The sequence below is a fragment of the Globicephala melas genome, chromosome 6 (genome assembly GCF_963455315.2).
Source record: "Globicephala melas chromosome 6, mGloMel1.2, whole genome shotgun sequence".
In the NCBI taxonomy this organism is placed as follows: Eukaryota; Metazoa; Chordata; class Mammalia; order Artiodactyla; family Delphinidae; genus Globicephala; species Globicephala melas.
In genome coordinates this window covers 40,942,706-40,964,008 of record NC_083319.1, presented here as the reverse complement: position 1 = coordinate 40,964,008, position 21,303 = coordinate 40,942,706, and the positions used below count along the sequence as shown (strand labels likewise).

General features: G+C 41.7%; 1 protein-coding gene across 9 annotated transcripts in view; it reads left to right on the top strand.

Annotated features, from left to right (window-relative positions):
• TLE4 (TLE family member 4, transcriptional corepressor) overlaps positions 1-21,303 on the top strand; it is a 155,563-nt gene that overhangs the window by 75,772 nt on the left and 58,488 nt on the right. For all 9 annotated transcript variants that reach the window (XM_030876945.3, XM_030876944.3, XM_030876947.3 and 6 more), the window contains one exon: positions 663-679. In XM_030876945.3, the coding sequence (XP_030732805.1) occupies positions 663-679 (17 nt within the window). The remainder of the gene's footprint in view (positions 1-662; positions 680-21,303) is intronic.

Here is a 21,303-nt window from a genome sequence, read left to right as displayed (position 1 = left end):
TAAGGCCATTTGTGCTCCTTCTAGGTTGGTTTCTTCCCTCCACTAGAATAGATGATGGTGCAGAGACATTTTGATGTGACTTTGTGTTTGTATGGTGTTTATTAGTAGTTTTTGTTAGTTAATGGCAGAAAAACAAATGGAAGTCTCTCCCAGCATTCCTTTGTGGGAATTTACGTAGTACATGGGTGGTTCATTGGTCAAAAGGGTGTGGTTATAATTAAAACCTCATATCTGTTCTTGTTTCAGTGTCATTACCATGAATTATAATCTTGGGTCAATGATTTTTATCACATAAACATAAATTTCCCATCTCTGATGTTGGAAACACTGTACTGTTCATCACTCAGTTATCTTAGTGCTATGGTCCAGAGCTGAGGCATGTCTATAAATACTTCTATAAGTGGAAAAGTCGGAAACGAGTATAAGTAACACAAATATCCAGCTTTGGTTTCTGAAATTGTGTCAAAGGTAAATTGGCGCTTTGTGGATCTGGTTTAGTAATATTAATAATTAACTTTACAGCAAAGTTGACAACTGTGCCATTTACTATTTAGCAGAGATCAAATTTGACAAATGTATGATTTTATGTAAACTAACTGGTACTTTTCTTTTTTTCCTTCTTCTCCCCATTTGCTCTGCCTTTGCTGCTGTTTTGCCTACAGACAGAGATTCCATCAAGGTAGGACTCAAAATTACAGATGAAGGAATGGCTTAAAAGGGGGCTCTCAATGATTTTCATAAATGTAGTAATGGATTCTTTGAGATTTACAGGATGATTTGGTGGGCTGTACCAAATAGTGGTAAACTGCATTTTTATATTGCTTTCAGTTGTGCGTTTGAGATTTTTTAAGATATTGGTCCCATTTCTCTATCAGAATCAGATTTATAGATCAAGATTGAATTATAAGATCTGGCTTGCATTGCTCTTTTTATTATGTCTTTGCCATGTGAAAAAGAATAACTGCTTTTCTTCAGTTAAGCTTTGGCTATAAGATAAATAATAATGGGAAAAAATTGGTTTTTAAGGAAATAAACATTTTGGGAAACAGTTCCATCCTACAAAACTCTTTATCAAAACATTTAAGAGCATTTTTCTTCACCAGAAAGAATTTTTTTTCTTTAATTTAATGACATCTTGGTTTCCAGTATAGCAAGTTATTCTTCTTAAGTTTTGCATTGTCTTATCTACCTTCTCTATCTCTTTATAGAGAAGTTGTAGGGAAAGAGGAAAAGTAGTTAGGGCCTAATGATTTGGATGTGCTTGTGTAATACCATAATGGGGTATGCTAAGGGTGCCTGAATTTATATAGTAAGCAAACAAGAAAAACAGGCTACCACAGCAGAAAATGAGTAAAATATGAAACTGCTTGGTAACTTTTGAGCCAGGCACAATGTAAATATGCTACTGTATTGTGGATAATTGTATTATGCATGCCGTTGTATTTTGTATAGATTAGAAAGCAAGGGCAGTTCTCAAGCATTGGCCAAAGCACAGATGCTGTCAATTCCTTTTCTCGTATTTTACAACAGTTGAATGTTTTGGAGCATAGGCAGTTACATCTCTTGCAGTTTGTTTGTTTGTTTGTTTGTTTGTTTATTTTTGGTTGCATTGGTTCTTCGTTGCTGCGCATGGACTTTCTCTAGTTGCTGCGAGCGGGGGCTACTCTTCGGTGTGGTGCACGGGCTTCTCATGGCGGTGGCTCCTCTTGTTGAAGAGCACAGGCTCTAGGTGCGCAGGCTTCAGTAGTTGTGGCTCGCGGGCTCTAGAGCACAGGCTTAACAGTTGTGGCACAGGGGCTTAGCTGCTCCGCAGCATGTGGGATCTTCCCGGACCAGGGCTCGAACCCGTGTCCCCTGCATTGGCAGGCGGATTCTTAACCACTGTGCCACCAGGGAAGTCCTCTCTTGCCGTTTTTAATGAAGTTATGTACACGGAGACTAAAATCTTCCCCTGAAACCACCTGTGCTGTCACTTTGAATGCCTCTTTATTCCTTGTCCTTTTATAATAAAAGGGAAGTAGGGTTTTTTTTTCCCAAAGTCCTTAAATGATGGAAAATAAAATGTATCTATTTTACCCTTCAAGAATCTTTGTAATTTGAAAGGGTATCTGCATACCCATAGAAATGTCAACGTTTACAATTGGAACTGCACACATTGAGTAATTTAATTATGCATTTACAGCTGTGTACTTTGTTGTATAATATGAACATCAGTACCTAAATTAAAAAGCATTCTTAATCAGAGTGTAGTAAGTATTCCACACATATGTACTTAAGAAGTAGTAAGTAAATGCATTGACCAAGATTTGCTGGTAGCAGCCCTTGGAAAGGCTGTCTAGTTATTCTGAGGCCAATAACATAAACATTCCCTGCTTCATATGATAAATACATACCTTCAGGCAGACCAGTGAACTAAACAAAAGCCTCCTCTCATGCCCCACTCCCAGAAGACTGTGAAAATATTTATACTCCAGTGCACACTTTTGTGTCAATTACATTTTATAGTCCCTCACGTCAGAGTAGGGTATATTTTGAAATCATCTATAATCATTCAGGATGAGTCTGGGAGTGAGTATCTATATAGCTTGGAAGCCAGGGGAAAAACAAAAGGAAATAGAGATGGATGATTTTGCCTTGATTTATTATGGAATGGTAGCTATAAATAGATATTTTTGGGGGTACTGTTCTTGAATTTGAAGTCGTGTTGTGTCAGGTTTGGGGCTGTCTTGTGGCTTTGCAAGGTGAAATAGTTCACTAATTTTTGTAAATGTGTTCTGTGATGCTCAGAGAAGCAGTAAGTTGCTTGTTCCATCGATCGTCCTCATCCTCCCGTAAGTGGTTCCTGGTTAAGAGGGGCTTTTTATGATTGTCTGCTGTGTGACTAGAGATGGTTTTTATCAGCCGGAGCATGCCAGTTGCCTGCAGCTGGAGTCAGGCTTGTATGAAATAATTTATTCATGCAGGATAATGCTCCTTAACATTTAACAGGTAATGAACGTGACATAAATTTCCTTCTTGCTTTTAATTTTTCCCTTTCCTCTTCTAATGTGCAAACAGGCAGCTCTGGTACTCTAAATAATAAGTAATTTTTGGCCATCTGTCAAAAGGAAATTTCAATACAAATTTAAATTAATGGTGCCTGAAATTTTTTATAGCTCCTCTAAAAGCCTCTAATGTGCAGAAAATTCTGAATCTGCTGGTAGTAATTAGTGTTGCATGTAATGAGGATGTGGGCAATGTTATACAGCCCCAGTGTAACATTTTGTTATGGTAGCAAAATTTTGATTTATGCAAAGTTGTGGATGGGTTTAATTGTGAGAGACACTTTAAAATGTTTTTTTTTTGACGTTACAGATTATTAAACAGGGCAGATTTCAGAATAGCTTATAAAATATAAATTTAAACTTACTGTAAAGATTCAGGTAATTAAGATGCTTTACCTTTAGGTATCAAGTAAAAATGAAAGAAATTCCCTCGTTAAAATGTTGGGCTTTTTCTTCCTTTTCTTTTCTCGGAAGTTCTGTGACCACTAAACCAAATGCTATTGGCTTTATTGATCTTGTTTTCTATAGCTCCAGTAGCCAAGTTCATTCCTAAGCCTGTTATTTACAGACCTGTATCTGAATTTTTCAACAAGGATGGAGAATGTAAACATGGACCTAAAGGAGCAAGCACTGTAGGAGCCCAAGACTCATTTTATTTGGTGAGGAGAAACCAGAATGGTGTGTGTTCTAGGGCTGTTAAAGTAAGGATCCGAGGCACCCGCTTGTTACTTGGCCATCCAGTACCCTCATACATGTGCCCACAGTAAGCCTCGGATTTGGGGCTGACAATGGCAGGAAACACAGACCACGGTCCACTCTCACCCTTAGCTGATAGGGTGGAAAGCCCAAAATAGGTTCCTACTACTCTTTCCTGAGTGGGGACTTTCTAACTTCTTCTATAGTTTCTTTTGAAAGGATGTAAGTGAAACCGAGGAAACATTTTCTGAGGTAATGAGAGCTTCCACTGCCTATCCCTCCCGTGGGCTGAGGGGTAGAAATGGGTTGGCTCCAAAGTGGTGAGAGAGCAGACATTCCCACATGCTGCCAGGAGCTTCCTAGTTGCTGGAGGTCCCAGTTCGTGAAGAGGAGTCATTAGGTTCCTCACATCACTCTCAGTTTCCACTTGATTGGCTACATGATTCAGAGCTGTGAAGGCCAGATTGCCAAAAACTTAGTAGGAATCTGAGATTGAGAAATAAGTCCCATTACACCCCAAATGTCTACACCTTCTAGCAAAAACTAGCCACCAAAATCAAGACCAGCTTGAATATAAATGGCAGAGTTGCCTATCACCAGCTATTGATTAGCTCCATGACCTCTCCCAAGTTGGTGTTACTGTGCTTATTGTTACTTCCTAAGTCCCTCTTGTGTATGTTATGTGTCCTGTTTTTTATCCTGAATGCAGTAGCCTCAAGTCAGTCCTGTGAGGGATTTGCCATTTTTTTTTTGTAAAATATAGCATAAGTCCATTTTTTTTCTCTAAGTGGTGGTGTTTTTATTTTTATTATTTCATTGGATTGTCTTCCCCAGAGTGCCATATGCCTCATCAAAGAGTGTGCTCATTTTTAGTGATTCGTACATTGCCAAACTAATCTCCAGAGCGCTGCAACATCTAAAAATGCCACATGCAATATTTGAGTATGTTTCCACACAATCCACCAATACGGAACTTTATAGCTTTTGTAATTTTTGCTGGTATAAGTATGGATAGTGCACTTTTTTAAACAAAATTTACATATAGATACTTTTCAAGCTAAATGCTCTTCTGTGGGTATATATACTATACCCCCCCCAGCCCTGTCCTGTATGGATTCTTTGTTTTTGTTTAAGGGTTTTCATAATGATCTGCTTATTAGTTGTATCTGTGGCAATGCCTGTTTATTCTGTCATAGCTCTATTTTGGTATTTATTCTATGTAGATAACTAAAACATCATACGGTGATTTTCTTCTTGTCTCCAGTTATTCTCTGTTGGCAATAAAGGTTTATCAATGAGAATTAGACTAAGGCTCCTTTTATGTTCAAATTGAAGTCTATGATTCGGGCCAAGAAAGCACTTTTGCCTCATTAGTTGGGTGTTACAGGTGAAGGTGCGTTTTTAGCTTGCATTAACAGAATGATTACTTCTGTTTGCCACTTCACATTGTACATCAAGACTTAATGGTGAAGGTTTCTGTTCCAGGTTCTTGTGTGACCTGTGTGACTTGGCTTTTGTTCCCCTCTGCCTCTTTTTCCTGTTGGAAAGGAATATCAGTCTGAAAAGAGTGTGCCTTTTAATATGTTTAACCCCTCGCATGTCCTGTGTGGGAGAAAGCAGAGAAGAAACCACTTGAAGGAGGAGAGGTTGGCCAGTAGAAGAGAGGATAACTGGCCCAGGCAGTTTCGCTTTTAACACTCATTTCCTTTCCCCCATACAACTGTGTGAGGTAGGAAGGTTTGTGATCTTAACCCTTTGTGAGAAAGCTTGGTGGGATTAATTGCCTATAGACTTTAGAAGGACACATTATATATAAAGACAAAGGCCTAGAGTTGAAATCCATAAAATATACTATAAAGAGAAGGTATAATCAAAAACAACCCCAAAAAACAAAAAACCCCGAACACTACCGACAAACTAAACTGTAGTGGGGCTTGCACTGTCTCCTATTTTCCCCTTAGTCATCAGTAATCTGAGAAAAGAAGGTATGCCGTTAAGGGCTGTGAGTTGGACACTCCAGTTTATCCACTCTAACCTCTGTGGACCCTAGTTACCTAGTCAACCCCGCTGATCTCTGAGCATGTATATAGCTCATAGTTCAGATTTCATTGTGAAGGTAGGTGGTGAGGAAAGGTTTATTTATTTATTGTTTATATCACATTTGAGGAAAGGTTTAGAGGTGTTGAGACCTTGCCCAAGGTCACATAGCCATTGCCATCCTCAAGGGAAAGCTTTCTGGGTGACTCAGTCTCATCCTTTGTTATTAAAAATTTGAAACATACTCAGCAGTAGAAATAATAGTGCCAAGATCCTCCATATACTTCCATATACTTCACATCAAGGTATAAGAGCTATCGATTTTTAGTCACATTTTAATCTTTCTTTCTTTGCTAAAATATTCTGAAAGAAATTCCAGCATGCGTTTTACCCTTATGTACTTCATTACCTAAAATGAACACATTTCTCTAAACAATGGACATTTAATCACTTTTATCATAATGCCTTTAATCACTTAATAAAAATAATTCCTTGATAGCTTCTAATATCGAGCCTATAAGCAGACTTCCTTGATTATTTCAAAGAATTGGTTTGCAAGAGTTTCCCTCCTTTTAAAATTTTTTCTGGGCCACTGATTTGTTGAAGAACCTGGGCCAGCCTTCCTACGAATGGCCCATATTCTGGATGTCTCTGCGTGCTTCCCAGTGGTGTCAAGAGGACTTTCTCCTGAATCATACTAGGAAGAGTCTTTTTCTTATGATGAGAGAACAGGTAGAAGAATGACATCTAGGTTTGCATGTACATGTTGTTGATAAACAGTTCAGAGAAGCTTACCAATAATTGGGGAGTAAAATTTTTAGGAATGTATGCTGATCGTCAAGAAATAGAATTCTATTTGTATCCTTTTACCTTCATACACAGACTGTGATGTATTTGCAGTCCAGCTTCACTTACCAGACATGCATATTGCTTAAGCTAGGCTTTTAAAAATACATTTTCAAGTAGGGTTTTTAAAATATATTAAGTACATCTATTTCCTTAAGGGTGTAGTGTCCTAGATGCCCTGTGCTCCAGCACAGCATCGATCTCTCTCACTAGATTCTTAGCTCCTTGAGGGCAAGAATCTTATCTTCTTGGTGGAACTGTACAGGAGGACAAATCAAAGGTGAGTAAGGGGCTTCCCTGGTGGCGCAGTGGTGGAGAGTCCACCTGCCGATGCAGGGGACGTGGGTTCGTGCCCAGGTCCGGGAGGATCCCGCATGCTGCGGAGCAGCTGGGCCCGTGAGCCATGTCCGCTGGGCTTGCGCGTCCGGAGCCTGTGCTCCGCAGTGGGAGAGGCCACAGCAGTGAGGGGCCCGCGTACCGCAAAAAAAAAAAGGGTGAGTAGGAAGGGAATTGTAATAGAATTAGGATTCCCTTCTCCCTCTAGGTCAGCTGTGTGTCAATGGGCAAGTCATTTAACTTCCCTGGATCTCAAAGCTACTACTACAGGCATTTTTTCCCAGGCATCTGGAATGTAGATGTTTTGTTACGTTATTCAGTCCTGTCCTATAAATGAATTTTACAGTATACATCTTACACCATAAGGTATGTTTCAGCAATAAAGTTGGCCATACCATTAGCCAAATAAACACAGTGGTAATTATATTTCATTTTGGGCGTTGAGTGGTAGGGAAATAGTTTAATGTTCTAAAGTATACCTTTCAAGGATTTAATGTTTAACTCTTTGAATTTTCCAAAATAAGATGGTAATTTAAAATTAAGTGTTTCAGGGCTTCCCTGGTGGCGCAGTGGTTGAGAGTCCGCCTGCCGATGCAGGGGACACGGGTTCGTGCCCCGGTCCGGGAAGATCCCACGTGCCGCGGAGCGGCTGGGCCCGTGAGCCATGGCCGCTGAGCCTGTGCGTCCGGAGCCTGTGCTCCGCAACGGGAGAGACCACGACAGTGAGAGCCCCGCGTACCGCAAAAAAAAAAAAAAAAAAAAAAAAAAAAAAAATTAAGTGTTTCAGCATTATGCTTGCTTTTTTCTTTCGTTGTAGAGGTATTTGTTTCTGCCATGTATTTTCCTATTTAGAGTTACCTTATCACAGAATAATCAGGAATTTTGTTCTATGGGTTTATGATGCAGTAATTTGTTCAGTATTAATTGATACCTGCCTCTAGGCGTGTAAGCTGTGTGAAATGTAGCAGGTGCCCTAATTCCAGAAAATATGTTATAATTGTTTGTTTGTCAAACAGATGAATAAATATCCTTAGGGCATAGCTGGTCCTCAGGTGGTGAGCATGAATGGATTAGTGATGGGGGTTGGGGCTGTCTCCACCAATCACTGAGGCAGAACAAATATTAATTAGCAGGGGCGGGGCTGGTTGTGGGGCCTGCCTTCCCCAGCTGGTTTTTGGCAAGGGCGGTTTAATTCTTTTCCTCCATAAACCAAACCTCTTAGTTACCAGACATTTTCATCCCCATGTTTAATGTCTCTAATGTTCTTAATTAGAATGCATTTCATCTCTTGCAAAAATATTACATCATAAAGTTTTTATTCAACATGGTTTTTTTTTCAATTTTAAAGGGGCTCAATATTTATTTGTTTAAACTGGCATTTGAATTTCAAAAGCATTTGTTTCTCAAAATGTACATAATTCTTCCAAAAGAATTATTTGAAAGAATGGTTCATAATCTTTTTTATAGTCTTATATAGTAACACTTACTATAACCCACTCTGGAAAAATCATAAAATTACCCAGGGGGATGCTCAGTATCCTCACTTCTCTGTTTCTTGAATTATTTCTGCTACAACTCTTAACTCTACCCAACTTGTATATTTTGTTTTATTGTGCTTTTGAAGTGCTTCAGATATCTTCTGGGTTAAAGACTCTGTACACCTGGGGGCCAGCCACTAACAAGGGCTGTAATTTTGGACGTGAAGAGGAGTCATATCTAGTAATTACCATGGCAGCTGCCTTGGGACAGGGTTGAACAGAATTCGGGCTTCATGAAAGAGGACTGGAAAGGAAGTTTGCTGAGGGCTGACTAATTAATACATGCTCTAAGAGTTTTGGATCCTTTTAAATAAACTTGCTGTTACATGAAACTGATGAAGTCATATTTCAAGACTAAATGCTGCTTATATCTGGCAAATCAGAACTAAATCTTAGTTTGAATACTTGGTGGTTTTACTTTGAATCTAAAAACTGAACAAAATAAGTAATATGACTTTATCAGATTCATTATTCAGAACCAATCCAAATATTTCCGTATGTAATACATTTTAACACTTAAAAAAGCATTTTAAGTGTCAACTACTAGTATTGTCACTTTAATTTCTGTTTATGTGTGATAGTTGTAATTGGTGGCTAAGTCCCCTTCTCCCCCCACCCCTAACAGGAAAACAGTAATGTACACATGCATGAAATCTACTCAAGTGCAGTCTGCCTTTCTTCCCTCACACTGTTTGTTATTCCATCCCTTCTTCAACCACTAATGTTCATGAAAAGCTTACACTTTCCGGTCCCTCACCATGGCTGTAGGGTGAGCTTGAATTCTTTTTCATGAAAATGGACTTATTTATAATTGTATCACACCCTAAGGATTCATGAATCTTTTTTTTTTTTTCCCCTCAAATTGGTACTTTTCAAGTTGCTGAGTGTTGATATTTAAGGGAAAAAGGAGAGGGGAGGGGGAGGAAAGGTAAACAGGTTAGTGATGCCACCCAATGAGAGCCAGTAGGCAATGTAATAATACCTCATTTTTATTTATTCTTCCTTATAGTCATTATAATTATTTTAGAAATTTTTGAGTATTCATTTATCTTTCTTTAAACTTCTGTTTTCTTGAGCGACATTTGGCCTTTTGAACAACAAAATAAAATTGGAAATGCTAATGTTTTGAGCCAACCAAAGAAGGAAAATAAAAATGTCACCATGGTAACAAAGCTGCTTTCTAGATGGTTTCCTAAGATATGCCTGAACTAGAAGCAGATGTCTGATTTGAGAATCTTGCCTCCTTCAGTGTAAACAAATAACTTCTGGGCAGGTGTTGGAAATAATATGGAAATCCTATTAAGGGGCCCCGGGTTCCTGTCCGTCAGGAAGCCGGTGCCACAAAAGGGCTGGTTGTCACATAAAGGAGCAGAGTAAATTCTCATTAGGCTTGAGCTTTTCCCAGGAAATGATTGTCTCGGTGTGTTCTTTCTCCTGTGAATCTGAATGTAAGCTGTTGCTTCTATTGATCTATTCACTGGCTTTATTTTTCTCCTCTTCATTCCAGATCCTCCCTCTCCCCCGACAGCCTGTATTCTCCCCTTCACCCACCCCTTCCCTTTAGGTTAACACTTGATCTGTGCTACTGCTCTGAGAGTTGTGACATTTGTGATTTTAACCTCCCACCCTGAGTTGGGGGAGGGAGGAAAGTCACTCTTCATCCCGGGGCCTGTTGGACAAAGAAACAGGCTGATTAGGCCGAGTACCGGGGGCTGTTAGGAACCACACAACGAGAGGCAGCCACAGTCCTGAATACTGTTCTGTGTACATTTACTTGGAGTTAAGAGTATTATGAATTAAGCAGAAGCTAAAAGCATGAAGAGACAGTGTTTTTATGAACTTTGCAAAACGTATGTAGTTGTCTGGTAAGCCAGTAAAACCGCACTGTCCAGTATGGTAGCCACTAGCCACAGGAAGCTGTTAAATTTAAGATAGCTAACATGAAATAAAATTTAAAAATCTAGTTTCTCTGTTGCACTGGCCACACTTCAAGTCCTCGGTAGCTGCGTGTGGCTGTCTGTCATAACTGCCCTAGCAGTGCAGGCGTGGAAGAGAGCCATCATCACAGAACGTTCTGTCAGATAGGGAGAGCCTTTGGCCTGATAAACCTCACTGGTTCTGCTCTTCCGTCTGGCGAAAACCGATCCCTGATAGTCAAAAGCAAGGTTCCTCCTGATGCACAGAAAATTAGGGGCATGTGTGTGTTCTGGTTTCGTAGCTTCTTCACTGTTCCGAAGTGGTTGATACGGTTGACGGCACTGATACAGCGATCTTTTAAATGGTTGTAGGCCCTCCCCCCGCCGGCGGAATTGGTTGAGCACTTTAACGTGGACCTTCCCAAAGTGGACCCCCAGGAGATGCATTTTAATGTTTCTAGATAGGAAGTTGAGGCAGTTTGGTGGCGGTGGGGGCGGTGAAGGCTATGCATAACGATGCTCTTTATAAAACTCGGAAGGTTAAATGTGGATAAACACTGAAAACAAGGCTTCAGAAAAGCCACACTATTATTATGCAGCATTTCTCGGACTCTAGTCCCCGAGACACACTTCATAAAGCCAATAAAGCGCACACTGGTGGTCTCCCGTTGCCCTAGCAACGGGCCATGGGGCACTGTGTATGTGAAATGCATGAACATCTGTGAATTAATCTTTTATAGTTTGTTCTTTTCTTGGCACTGATTGGGCCACTCAGGCTTGTGCCTGTGACACTGTGTCTGGAGCAGTCCCCAGGACCTAGCCCTCAAGTGGATGCTGGAACAGCAAGTGAAGGGAGATTTATCCCGGTGGTGCGTCCAGCAGTGCAGGGATTGGCTTGACAGCACTCTCAGTGGGACGTTATTAGCTTACTTTCTGGTGCATGGGGAAATGAATAAAAAATTTCCTAGTAAGTCTGGGCATTATTGGGTTTATTGGGCTACCCTGAAAAAATAATCTTTAGAGAAAATTGAAATAATCACTTGTGTTTATACCACAGTTATCAGGACTTGAAAGGTCTCTGAGTTATTCCACACCCTTTGCCCCAGCCCCAGTCCTGCTCCAGGGATTATAACCAAACCATATTGGACCTGTCAGAATGAGACTTCTGAAGCTTAGGCTGGAATCTGTTTTGCTGATAAAATCTTGTAGTAACCTAGTCTGACCTTATTTAGAGAAATTTTAAACTGAGCTGGTGACAGTTTTGCCCTTGGGAGAAGAGAGCAAACTATGACTAAATGGAGACACATCCGGGAACAATACTTTGGAATTGTTCGATTAGGAGTTACTCCCCCACTCTGAACGGGATTGTCTTCAATTCTTGCCCCCAACAAAATTTTCAGACAGGCACCCCTCCCTCAGCCTGCAGCACCCTCCACCTACCGCGTGTGTTCCGTTCCTCCTGTCAGCGCCAGATGCTCCCTTGTTAAATCATTTTGCTCACCCTTGTCATTTTCAGTTTCCTTCTCTTCCCTTTTTCTCCTTCTACCCTTTTCTCTCAGCCTCCATTCTCCCTCATGGGTTGACCCTCTTTCCTGGGGAGGAAAGAAGGATATTAGATATGAAATGTCCCATGTTGGATGTAGTCTGTTATGTTTAACTTGTAGGGTGAGAAATTTTGTTAATAAATGTATTAAGGCAAAACTCTGTGCTTCATGCTAGTCCATTTGATTTGCTTGATTGTCATTAATATTGAGGGGCTTTTAAGTAGGAAGAACTATTTGTCAATTTGTATGTTTTCCTTTGCATATTAAAAAGACACAGCTGTACCTCTGTAGCTGATTTTCCTGATTTCCTGTTAGACAACTGAGCAAAAGTTATCATTTTAATGGTTTCTGACTTCGCAACCTGTTGGGATTGATAGATGAACTTGAAAATTGAGCAATGCAGTCTGAATAAACTATTTAAAGTTAGTCAGTAGGTATCGATTGGCAGCTGGAGGGCAAATAGGCCTGCACTGCGTCATTGGGGGTGCAAAGTAAAGATTAGATGCAATCCCTTTCCTCAAATCGTTTTCCTATTAAAGTATGGAACTGAGATATAATGTCTTCTGAGTAGAATAAAATACATTAGTGGATTGTTCCCCTTCATTTCTTTGAGCTTCCAGTTAGTCCTGAGTTCTCTTAAAATGTGCATATAGGACGAGTCTATGCTGATTGGAGGACTAGCTTCTGAAGGCAGTGTTCCCGGGAAGCTGCCAGGGCTGATGTGCAAATACATGCAAACAGGGAACCTTTAGCAAACACCAACAGCAATGCCAGTGGCAACGTTCTGTAGCCTCCCAGTCTTGATGGTGCCTTTTACTCTCATTCAGATTCTGTTTTGTGGGAATCAGTGAAACAATTGGACCACAGAGCTCAAATATTATCATCAGACTGCTGGGTGTTGCAGCCCACTCACTTGCTTTTCAGGTAGTTTCTCTGAATGAGGAAAACAAAGTTTTTTGTTGCTGCTCCCAGTAAATAGCCCTCTATTCCATTCAGATGGAATTTTCTTCTTTCAAGAGTCTTTTTTAAAGTTACCAACTTTGTAGTTGTTACCTGAAGGCAGCCTCAGAAATACAACAGTTACAGGGAATATTAAAGACTTTTAGAAGGAAGTAGCATTCTCAACTTGTGTTTTTTGTGTCCTGGACAAGTATTTGTTTTTTGCGAGCACAATTCGTTATGCCCCAAACTAAAAATTCTTATACACTCATGGTAAGAAGTGAAAATTCCACAGTAATAAATGGCAGTGAGTAAGCTGGCTATAGTGAGGAGAGGAAAAGAGTTTGAATGAGTTTGAATCTCTGCTCTTTCCTTTCTCTGTGTTTGACAAAGTGTGTTAAAAGCAGTAATTTTGTGGTTGGGAGTCCGCCTGCCGATGCAGGGGATGCGGGTTCGTGCCCCGGTCTGGGAGGATCCCACAGGCCGCGGAGCGGCCGTGAGCCATGGCTGCTGAGCCTGTGGGTCCGGAGCCTGAGCTCTGCAATGGGAGAGGCCACAACGGTGAGAGGCCCACGTACAGCAAAAAAAAAAAAAAGCAGTAATTTTGTAATCTGGATGTTTGAAGGCTGGAAAAGGAAAGAGAACACAAATAATATAGAGAGGAAAAGGTTTCCAGCACTCTGTTATTTTATCCCTAGTGTATGTACTGGCCCAGCAAACGGGAATAATCCGTGAATTTTATTTTTTCATTTTTTAACTCTTATTGTGTTTTTAAAGTACTTATAGAAGTAAAATCATACTTTCATTACTGTTGTAGGTATGTGGATCTATAAAAACAAATGGGAAAAAATTCTCACATGATTTTCTTATACACAGTATTGCAGTGGAACGGTTGGTGGTAGGAGTGGTCTCAAAAGTTGGGGCTCCCAAGACTGTACACAATACCTTGCTGTTGGGCCAACCCCTAGCCCTTGTGGGGCCTGGTAAAGATTACAAATAGAGGCTCTCCTACCATATGTTTAAGTATTTTAAAGTTATAAATTCAGTTAATGACCTTCATAATTTTCTGAAAGGCCAGGTTTGCATTTACAGTTCTCAGGCTCCTTAGGAGTTCATTGCTAGATGACGTGGGCCTTCACATATTTTCTTGTAGATGCCCCAGCTCTCACGTCCAGCTTCATCACACCCCAGTGACCTCCTCGCGTCTAGGTATGCCCACACCAACAGTTACGTCTGCCTCTGGGAGGCTCCAGGAAAAAGAACTGAGTTGACCCTGACTGTGAGCCTTTGGGCAGGAAATTTCAGGGTCCTGGTACCCAGCTCATGGTTTACAGGCGGGTAAGCAGAGGGTGTGGATGGGCACATCCCCTTGGTCCTGAGGGAGGGGCTCTGCAGGATGAGGGCCGGGACCCAGGTCAGGCCCCTCTTATCAAGCTGTTTGGTTTGTCTATGATTTCACAAGCCTGTACATTTAAGAGGAAAGAAAGGGAAGTGGGGATTTGGAACTGTTACAACTCGAAGTAATTCTTTGTTAAATAAACATCAACATTTTATTCAAAATTAGGCCAGGAAATTGAGATTGTCAAATACAGTCTATGCTTTGTAGGTGGTTAACTACATGCTTTGTACTTTTTTTTTTTTTTTTTAACAGAGGGTTGAACACAGAAGGGTTTGGGTTTTTTTAGAAGATGTTGGGGGTAGGAGTTTATTGATTAATTTATTTTTGCTGTGTTGGGTCTTCGTTTCTGTGCGAGGGCTTCCTCTAGTTGTGGCAAGCGGGGGCCTCTCACTATCGCAGCCTCTCTTGTTGCGGAGCGCAGGCTCAGTAGCTGTGACTCATGGGCCTAGTTGCTCTGGGGCATGTGGGATCTTCCCAGACCAGGGCTCGAACCCGTATCCCCTGCATTAGCAGGCAGATTCTCAACCAGTGCGCCACCAGGGAAGCCCCCACTTTGTACTTTTAAACTATGCTTTGTGGGTGGTTAACACGTGCCTAACTATGCTTTTAAAATACTCCATTAAAAATCATAAACGCATATCATACCTGTTCGCAGTGCATGAGAAAGGCAGGGGGGAACTTTTAAAGCTGAGGAAGGTAAAAGATAGTGGAGCACCATAATCATGGGTTGCCCTGAACAGCCGAGTGGCTTTCCCCTGGGCCCCACCCACCCCGGTCTGGGCCACAGGGAAGCAAGCGTGGGCCTGTAGTGACAATGCCCAGCAAAGTTAGAGCTCAAAGGATTACTTGTCAAGACTCTGCTTTTTTAGACCAAAGATTATCACTTGGAAGTAACTTAGGTCATGATTTCTGTTTTCATCTGCTTTTGTCCCTTCCATGTGCTTCCATGGTTGGACAGCTGGAAGTGCCACAGAAATATTTGAAGAGCCCTGTTTAGTAGTTTACATGGAAAGTCGTTGAATAATTCACACAACAAATGATCAGACAAGCACTTGTCCATCTGACTGAATTATTCTGTATGTTTGCTGAAGCAGGGAAGGAGGAGCACAGCGTTTCCTCCTTCAGAGGGTATACAGTGGCCGTATTGACCCCTCTAGTTATTGGGTTTCAGCCTTTTGTTGACATTGTTGTAAATGAAAGCCGCCCTGACTGAGCTCAGAGCAGCTGGGCTGGATAATTGTGAAGGATTCATGCTTGTTGCTGTTACCCCCAGTGTTTGCAGTGGGTTGTTTGCTTTGACTTTTGTTGAACTGTTGACAAAAGCATTAGATACAAATGGGAACAAATAAAGTGGTGAGATGCCAGGAGGGCTTGGCAGTAGTAGTGGTTTTCATTCTGACTTAAATGGGGGATGTCAGAACTTATCTAGATGGGAAATGGAAGGTGGTGTGTGTGTGTAGAACTGTTTTCTTTACAGGTACCTGGAAAATAGTTTGCTGTTTGTGTACCTTGGCTCACAGAGGTGAGAGAATTAAGAAGCCACCATGTCTTGTAATCTTTAAAAAAAAAGCCACATTGTACATATGCCCTTCAGGTGTGTTGCTGGCCAGGAATGCTATAACAGAAATGGTTTCTGGATTCCCCCTCCCCAGCTTAAAAAAATTTTTTTTAATAATGGAAGTTATTTTGGATTGGGGAGATGACAGGCATGACGTTGAGTTAGGGAGGATTAAGGAAAACAGTATATGCTAAAATAGTATAGCTAGCAAAATGGAAGTCATTTACTGGAACGCTTTTAATTTGGTTTAAACAAAATACTCTTTTGTATGTTCAGATGGGGAGTAGCTCAGCTGTTGTGAAGCCAGAAAATTAATGGTATTTTTAGTGAAACAGCAAAAGCATGTCAACAACGTAGCTGCAGATGATAATGCTGGCATTTTATTCATGAGGACTTATCAGTGCAGGTTACTGGACAACATAGTGTGACTGAAAATGATTGAGTGTCAGAGAAGCCACCGTCCTTCTGCTCGATGATCTCATTTTGCATTTGGTCTTCCTCAGGCTTCATTTGCGCATATATTTTCCCTATCGCGAACCAAAATATAGGTCTTCTTGGATGAGAGTTGTATGCATATTTCCCCCCCTTAAAATGCCTCCGAGTGAACGTTCTCCTTGAGTATTGACTGAAAGGCTGCAGAGTGTGTTTTCAGTGCACAGATGGTTAGTGGAGGTGGGTGGGCTTTGGAGAAAGGTCCCTCTGAAGAATTCATCTGAATACGTCTCCGGGAGTTGTCTAAAAACACCAACCAGAAACCTTACCACAATGCAGGAGGTGGATAACTGTCACAGAATTTGCCTTCCTGGCAAATAAAGGATTTGGAATACATAGTAAGGGCCAGAAAAAGGTTTATAAAACATGGGCAAGGATAGACAGAAACTATATTTAGGAAGTTGAATACCCTTTGGGACAACGTGTTTCCGTGATATGATAATGGAAAGTTTACTGAAAATGTATTTGAGTGGTTCTGTTAAGCCATGTCTTTGTGTTTGGTCTCCAGTTTTGGTCCAGAGCACTCTGGGTGCCATCAGTAAGATGTTCTTTTGTCGGTACTGCTTCACCCAGTGTCAAGGGAGGGAGGCGGCGGGTGCTTCCTCTTCACTGTGTTCTGTTCTCCAACATTATCTGTCGGACTCTCCTCCTCTACCAGTGATAGAAAGAATAGACATACCTTTATGTAATTGTTCTTTGGTTCCAGTACCTCATATGACCAAATCTTAAGGAATTAAAGTGGAGAAGAATAGGAATTTACTGAGTTTATGTTAAAAGTGGGAATATTAGATTGTTTTAATCTTTGCAGCATCTCTAGTCCTAGAGACTAGTAATCAGTTGGGAGGTGGGGGGTGACTTCATGGGCAAATTTGTTAAAAAGGACTGCAATCCGAATGCTCCCCAGGTAGCAACGTGGGGTGATATTTTGTTTATTTCATCACTAGGCAATCAGGTGTAGGGACCTAGATCTGAACTTCATACGGAAGAAATCCCTGAAAAGACTGTACTGAGTGGGGGATAAATTCATCTGTGTGACCGAGTAGGTGATGTTTCTGACAGAGGTTAGTCTTCAAGGGAGGAAAGAGGTGGGGAAATCATGCAAGTTAGAAAACGTGGAGAGACAGTAAGGCAAGAAGTTTTCATTGTTAACAAGCGAGAAGTGAGAGAGACTAAAACTCCACAGACTTGACTCAGCATGAATCCAAAATTATAAGAGACCCTGGGCAAAAATACAGTAAAAGGCTTACCAGTGAAAGGAATGAGTTCCAGAGAAATTCACTTAGGCCAAGACAAATAGATCGGCCCACTGCACCCCTCAGGCCATGGCCAGGGCCACAAGGGTGAACATATCTTGGAAGAGACCGGTTTTACAGACAAATCTCTTCCCTCCTCCTTTCCCACTCACTACTGGCGCAGTATTCATGTTTGCTGTGCTCTTAAAGCTAAAATTAACACCCTTGTAAAGGGTGACTCAGTGCGGCTCTTTGTACACTCAGTTTGAACCACACTTCTCAATATTGGGAAGCTGGTGGGTGTTGGGACCTGTCCACATCTGTGCACGTGACACGCTGTGAACCCCAGCCAGCCCGCAGGTGCAGGGCAGTGCAGGGATGCTGGCTAGAAATGCAAGCTCTGGAGTCGGGGTGGCCCGGGTTCAAACCCTGCATTCTTGCCATTCACCAGCTTTGTGACTTTGGGCAAGCTACATCCCTCCTGTTCTGTTTTCTGTCAGTGGGGAGTGGTAAAGGTAAATGTTCAAAGGTACCTGACACTTAGTAAGTGCTCAATGAATCTTACTTTTTTTTTAGTGTACAGTATGGATAATTTGAAAGTAATTTGGTTCCATTTATTTTTGGGGGGGTTAATATTTAAACTAACTTGCATTCCACAAGCAAACACCAGGCTCATAGCAGAAAGCAGCAAATTAGAAATGTGCCAGGCTGTGGGGGAAATTATTCTGGGATTAAAATTTTGCTGCAGAAAACCTACAAAATGAATCTTGTACGTGCAGATGGTTGAGAATTAACTTTACCTGATCTGAGCACATATTTAAGTCCGAAGGGGATTTTGTGATTCCAGACAGTTCAACCTCGGCTGAGAAACGTGACTTTTATGTTTCACAGCCAGAACCACTTGCCACTCATAATAGTTGAAATTGGAGACCAAACAGGAAGAACCTTGTGGGTTCCTGTCAGCCCGTATTCAGGCTTTAAAAGCCATTCCCCTGTTGTGGTGGGCTGGGTGCTTCTGCTGGTAGGAGAAGCTGCTAACTAGCCTGACCAACTAGCCTGACGAGTGCCAAAGGAGTGGCCTGAGGACCAGGGCTCGCGCTTCACCGTGCGCTTCGCAGGGAGCCTCTTTTACTCTCATGTCAGATTATCTGTAAAATGGACTTCTCCCTCCAGGATCGTAAACCGTCACAATTCCGGCGTTCCTCTGATTGTTTGGGGAGAAGGATATACCCAACGGGTGCTTGTCGAACAGCCGAGATTCTCAGTGCTTTTCATTATTTTACTACCCGTGCACCTAATCCCTGTCAGTAAGGTTGGCTGTTTGGGGAAGGAGCATACCTCCCTGCATGGTAATACTGCTTATCTGCAGCTCCTTCTCTTCGGGCTGAGTTCACAGAGCAGTCTCACGAGGTGAGAGTCAGTCTTGGTATGTCTGGGCTTTGGCAGGGGTGCATCTGAGGGGAAAAGGACACTTGCAACATCTGGGGTGCAGGGGGCGCGCAGGCCTGGGTCCCGCGGGGCAGGCGGAGGACTGTGCCCCACCCCTGTTTGAGTGTGCTCTCCTGGAGGTGAATGTTGACAAAAGAAGTATTCTGTCAGAGTGCTACCTGTTTGCTGTGTTTCCAGTAGAGAGATTAGCCTCAGTTTCTCTATAAAAATGTCAACCTGGAAGATTTCATACGGCCTATGCTTTTTGGGGTGATAAGTGTGCTGCCACAAAGCTGTCTTCCAGAGCTTACAAAAATGAGGAACCCCTCCCATTGTGGGGAGAGGGTGCCCAGAATGCAAATTCAGATTACTCGAGGAGTCAGTACCAACAGGATTCAAGCAAATTCCATATTTTCTTCATAGGAATGGAAGAAGGGCCAGAGTTCTGGAAAGCAGGATAACACACTGGACATAGGGTGGTGCTCGCCCTCCTGGGGAGAGTGCTGGCACCGCCAGGCTTGCCGTGGGGACTGGGCAGTGAGGGCCCCCTGTGCAGATAGGATTGCAGCTGCCCGTGGGGGCCAGGACCTGTCTGGCAAAGCCTTTGAGGGGTCTTTCGGATGACTCTGTTTTCTGAGAATTACTTCTTCTGGATGTTTAGAGCCATCTTCCCGGATGATCTGTTTCTCGGAGAGAGAGGACCTGAGAACCACAGGGGCTGTATTTGGGGCATCCCATTTTTACCAATCACCAAGCCTTTGGTTTTAGAAAAGTGACATCTCCACCGAAGGCACAAGAAGCTTTTGTGGGGTCAGCTATGCCTGAGAATTCTCAAGTCCTTGTTTCTTTTTCCTTTCTCCTACCTGAGACGCCACTTTGAGGGCACATGAGCTCAGGTTGGGAAACTCACATTTCTCTGGTTATCAAAACTAAACCCCAGCTGCTTCTTTGTAGAGATTTATTTTATTTAAAAGTTAAGGAAAAGGAATATACAATTCTCTAGCTCAGAAAACCCTAAAAAGAAGGTCTAGATCAAGTGGAAAGTTTCTACAGCCACAATTAGAGTTCTGTTACAGAAACAAGTACAAGTGAGGGCAGGTGGGGTATAGAACACTCTCAGCCCAGGGACTCAATTAAAAATGTAATTCCAATCAATTTGGGTAGTCTTAGAACGTTGCAAGATGTGCGAAAACATGCCTTAAATGCCAGCAACCAGTGAAAAGGGCACAGTTTCAGAAACACTGCTATAAATTATGTGCCTTTGGCTTTCAAAAATGTAGAGGATACATCACTGATATTCAGAATAAATATCAGAGAGAATTGTACAGTCTTTGCATCCTACAAGCAATGAAAGTTTTAAAGAGCTAGTTTTGTTTGGCCTAAGATCTGGAAATTTTTTTCTGGTTGTCACAACATTTGTTTTGGAAGATGTAGAAATCAAATCTGATTATAACAAATACCACTACAACAAAAATATCCCTATAACCACACAGTTTCTAGACCCCAACCAAAAACCCACTTACTTAAAACAATATTGAATGTAACCCAATCTCATTAAGGCAAAATAATGTGGGTTAGTCTTGGAGGTTTTTCCTTCACGATTTACTTAACCTCCTGGAATCCATATATGTGGATTGGCAGTAAGTGATTTCAGAAATATTTGTTTACGTTTGGAATATATTATATGATTTTTAAAGTGTTGTTTCCTTTTCAAATTATTTTCTGTAGAAGTCCATATTGAAGTATTTGCTTTTTAAAATTTTTTTAAATTTATTTTTCTTTTTATAAATTTATTTATTTATTGGCTGCGTTAGGTCTTTGTTGCTGCATGCAGGCTTTCTCTAGTTGCGGCGATCGGGGGCTACTCATCATCGCGGTTCGCAGGCTTCTCATTGTGGTGGCTTCTCTTGTTGCGGAGCATGGGCTCTAGGCGTGCGGGCTCAGTAGTTGTGGTGCACGGCCTTAGTTGCTCCCCCGCATGTGGGATCTTCCCGGACCAGGGCTCGAATCGCAGTCCCCTGCATTGGCAGGCAGATTCTTAACCACTGTGCCACCAGGGAAGTCCCTGAAGTATTTGCTTTTAAGGTGGGAGGGATCCACCCCAAATGAAATGTTTCTGTCTGATTCCCTACTTTGCATATTTTAGTTTCTCTTATTTTTATATCTAGAAAGTTTTTCATGTATAACTTTCCCCTAAAATAAGAGTATAATCTACATTTTACTTACTGTCAGCCACCAAAACCACAGGCTCAAAATATAGTTGTAGTGATTGGCCATTGTCGCCTGTGAGTAGTGCTT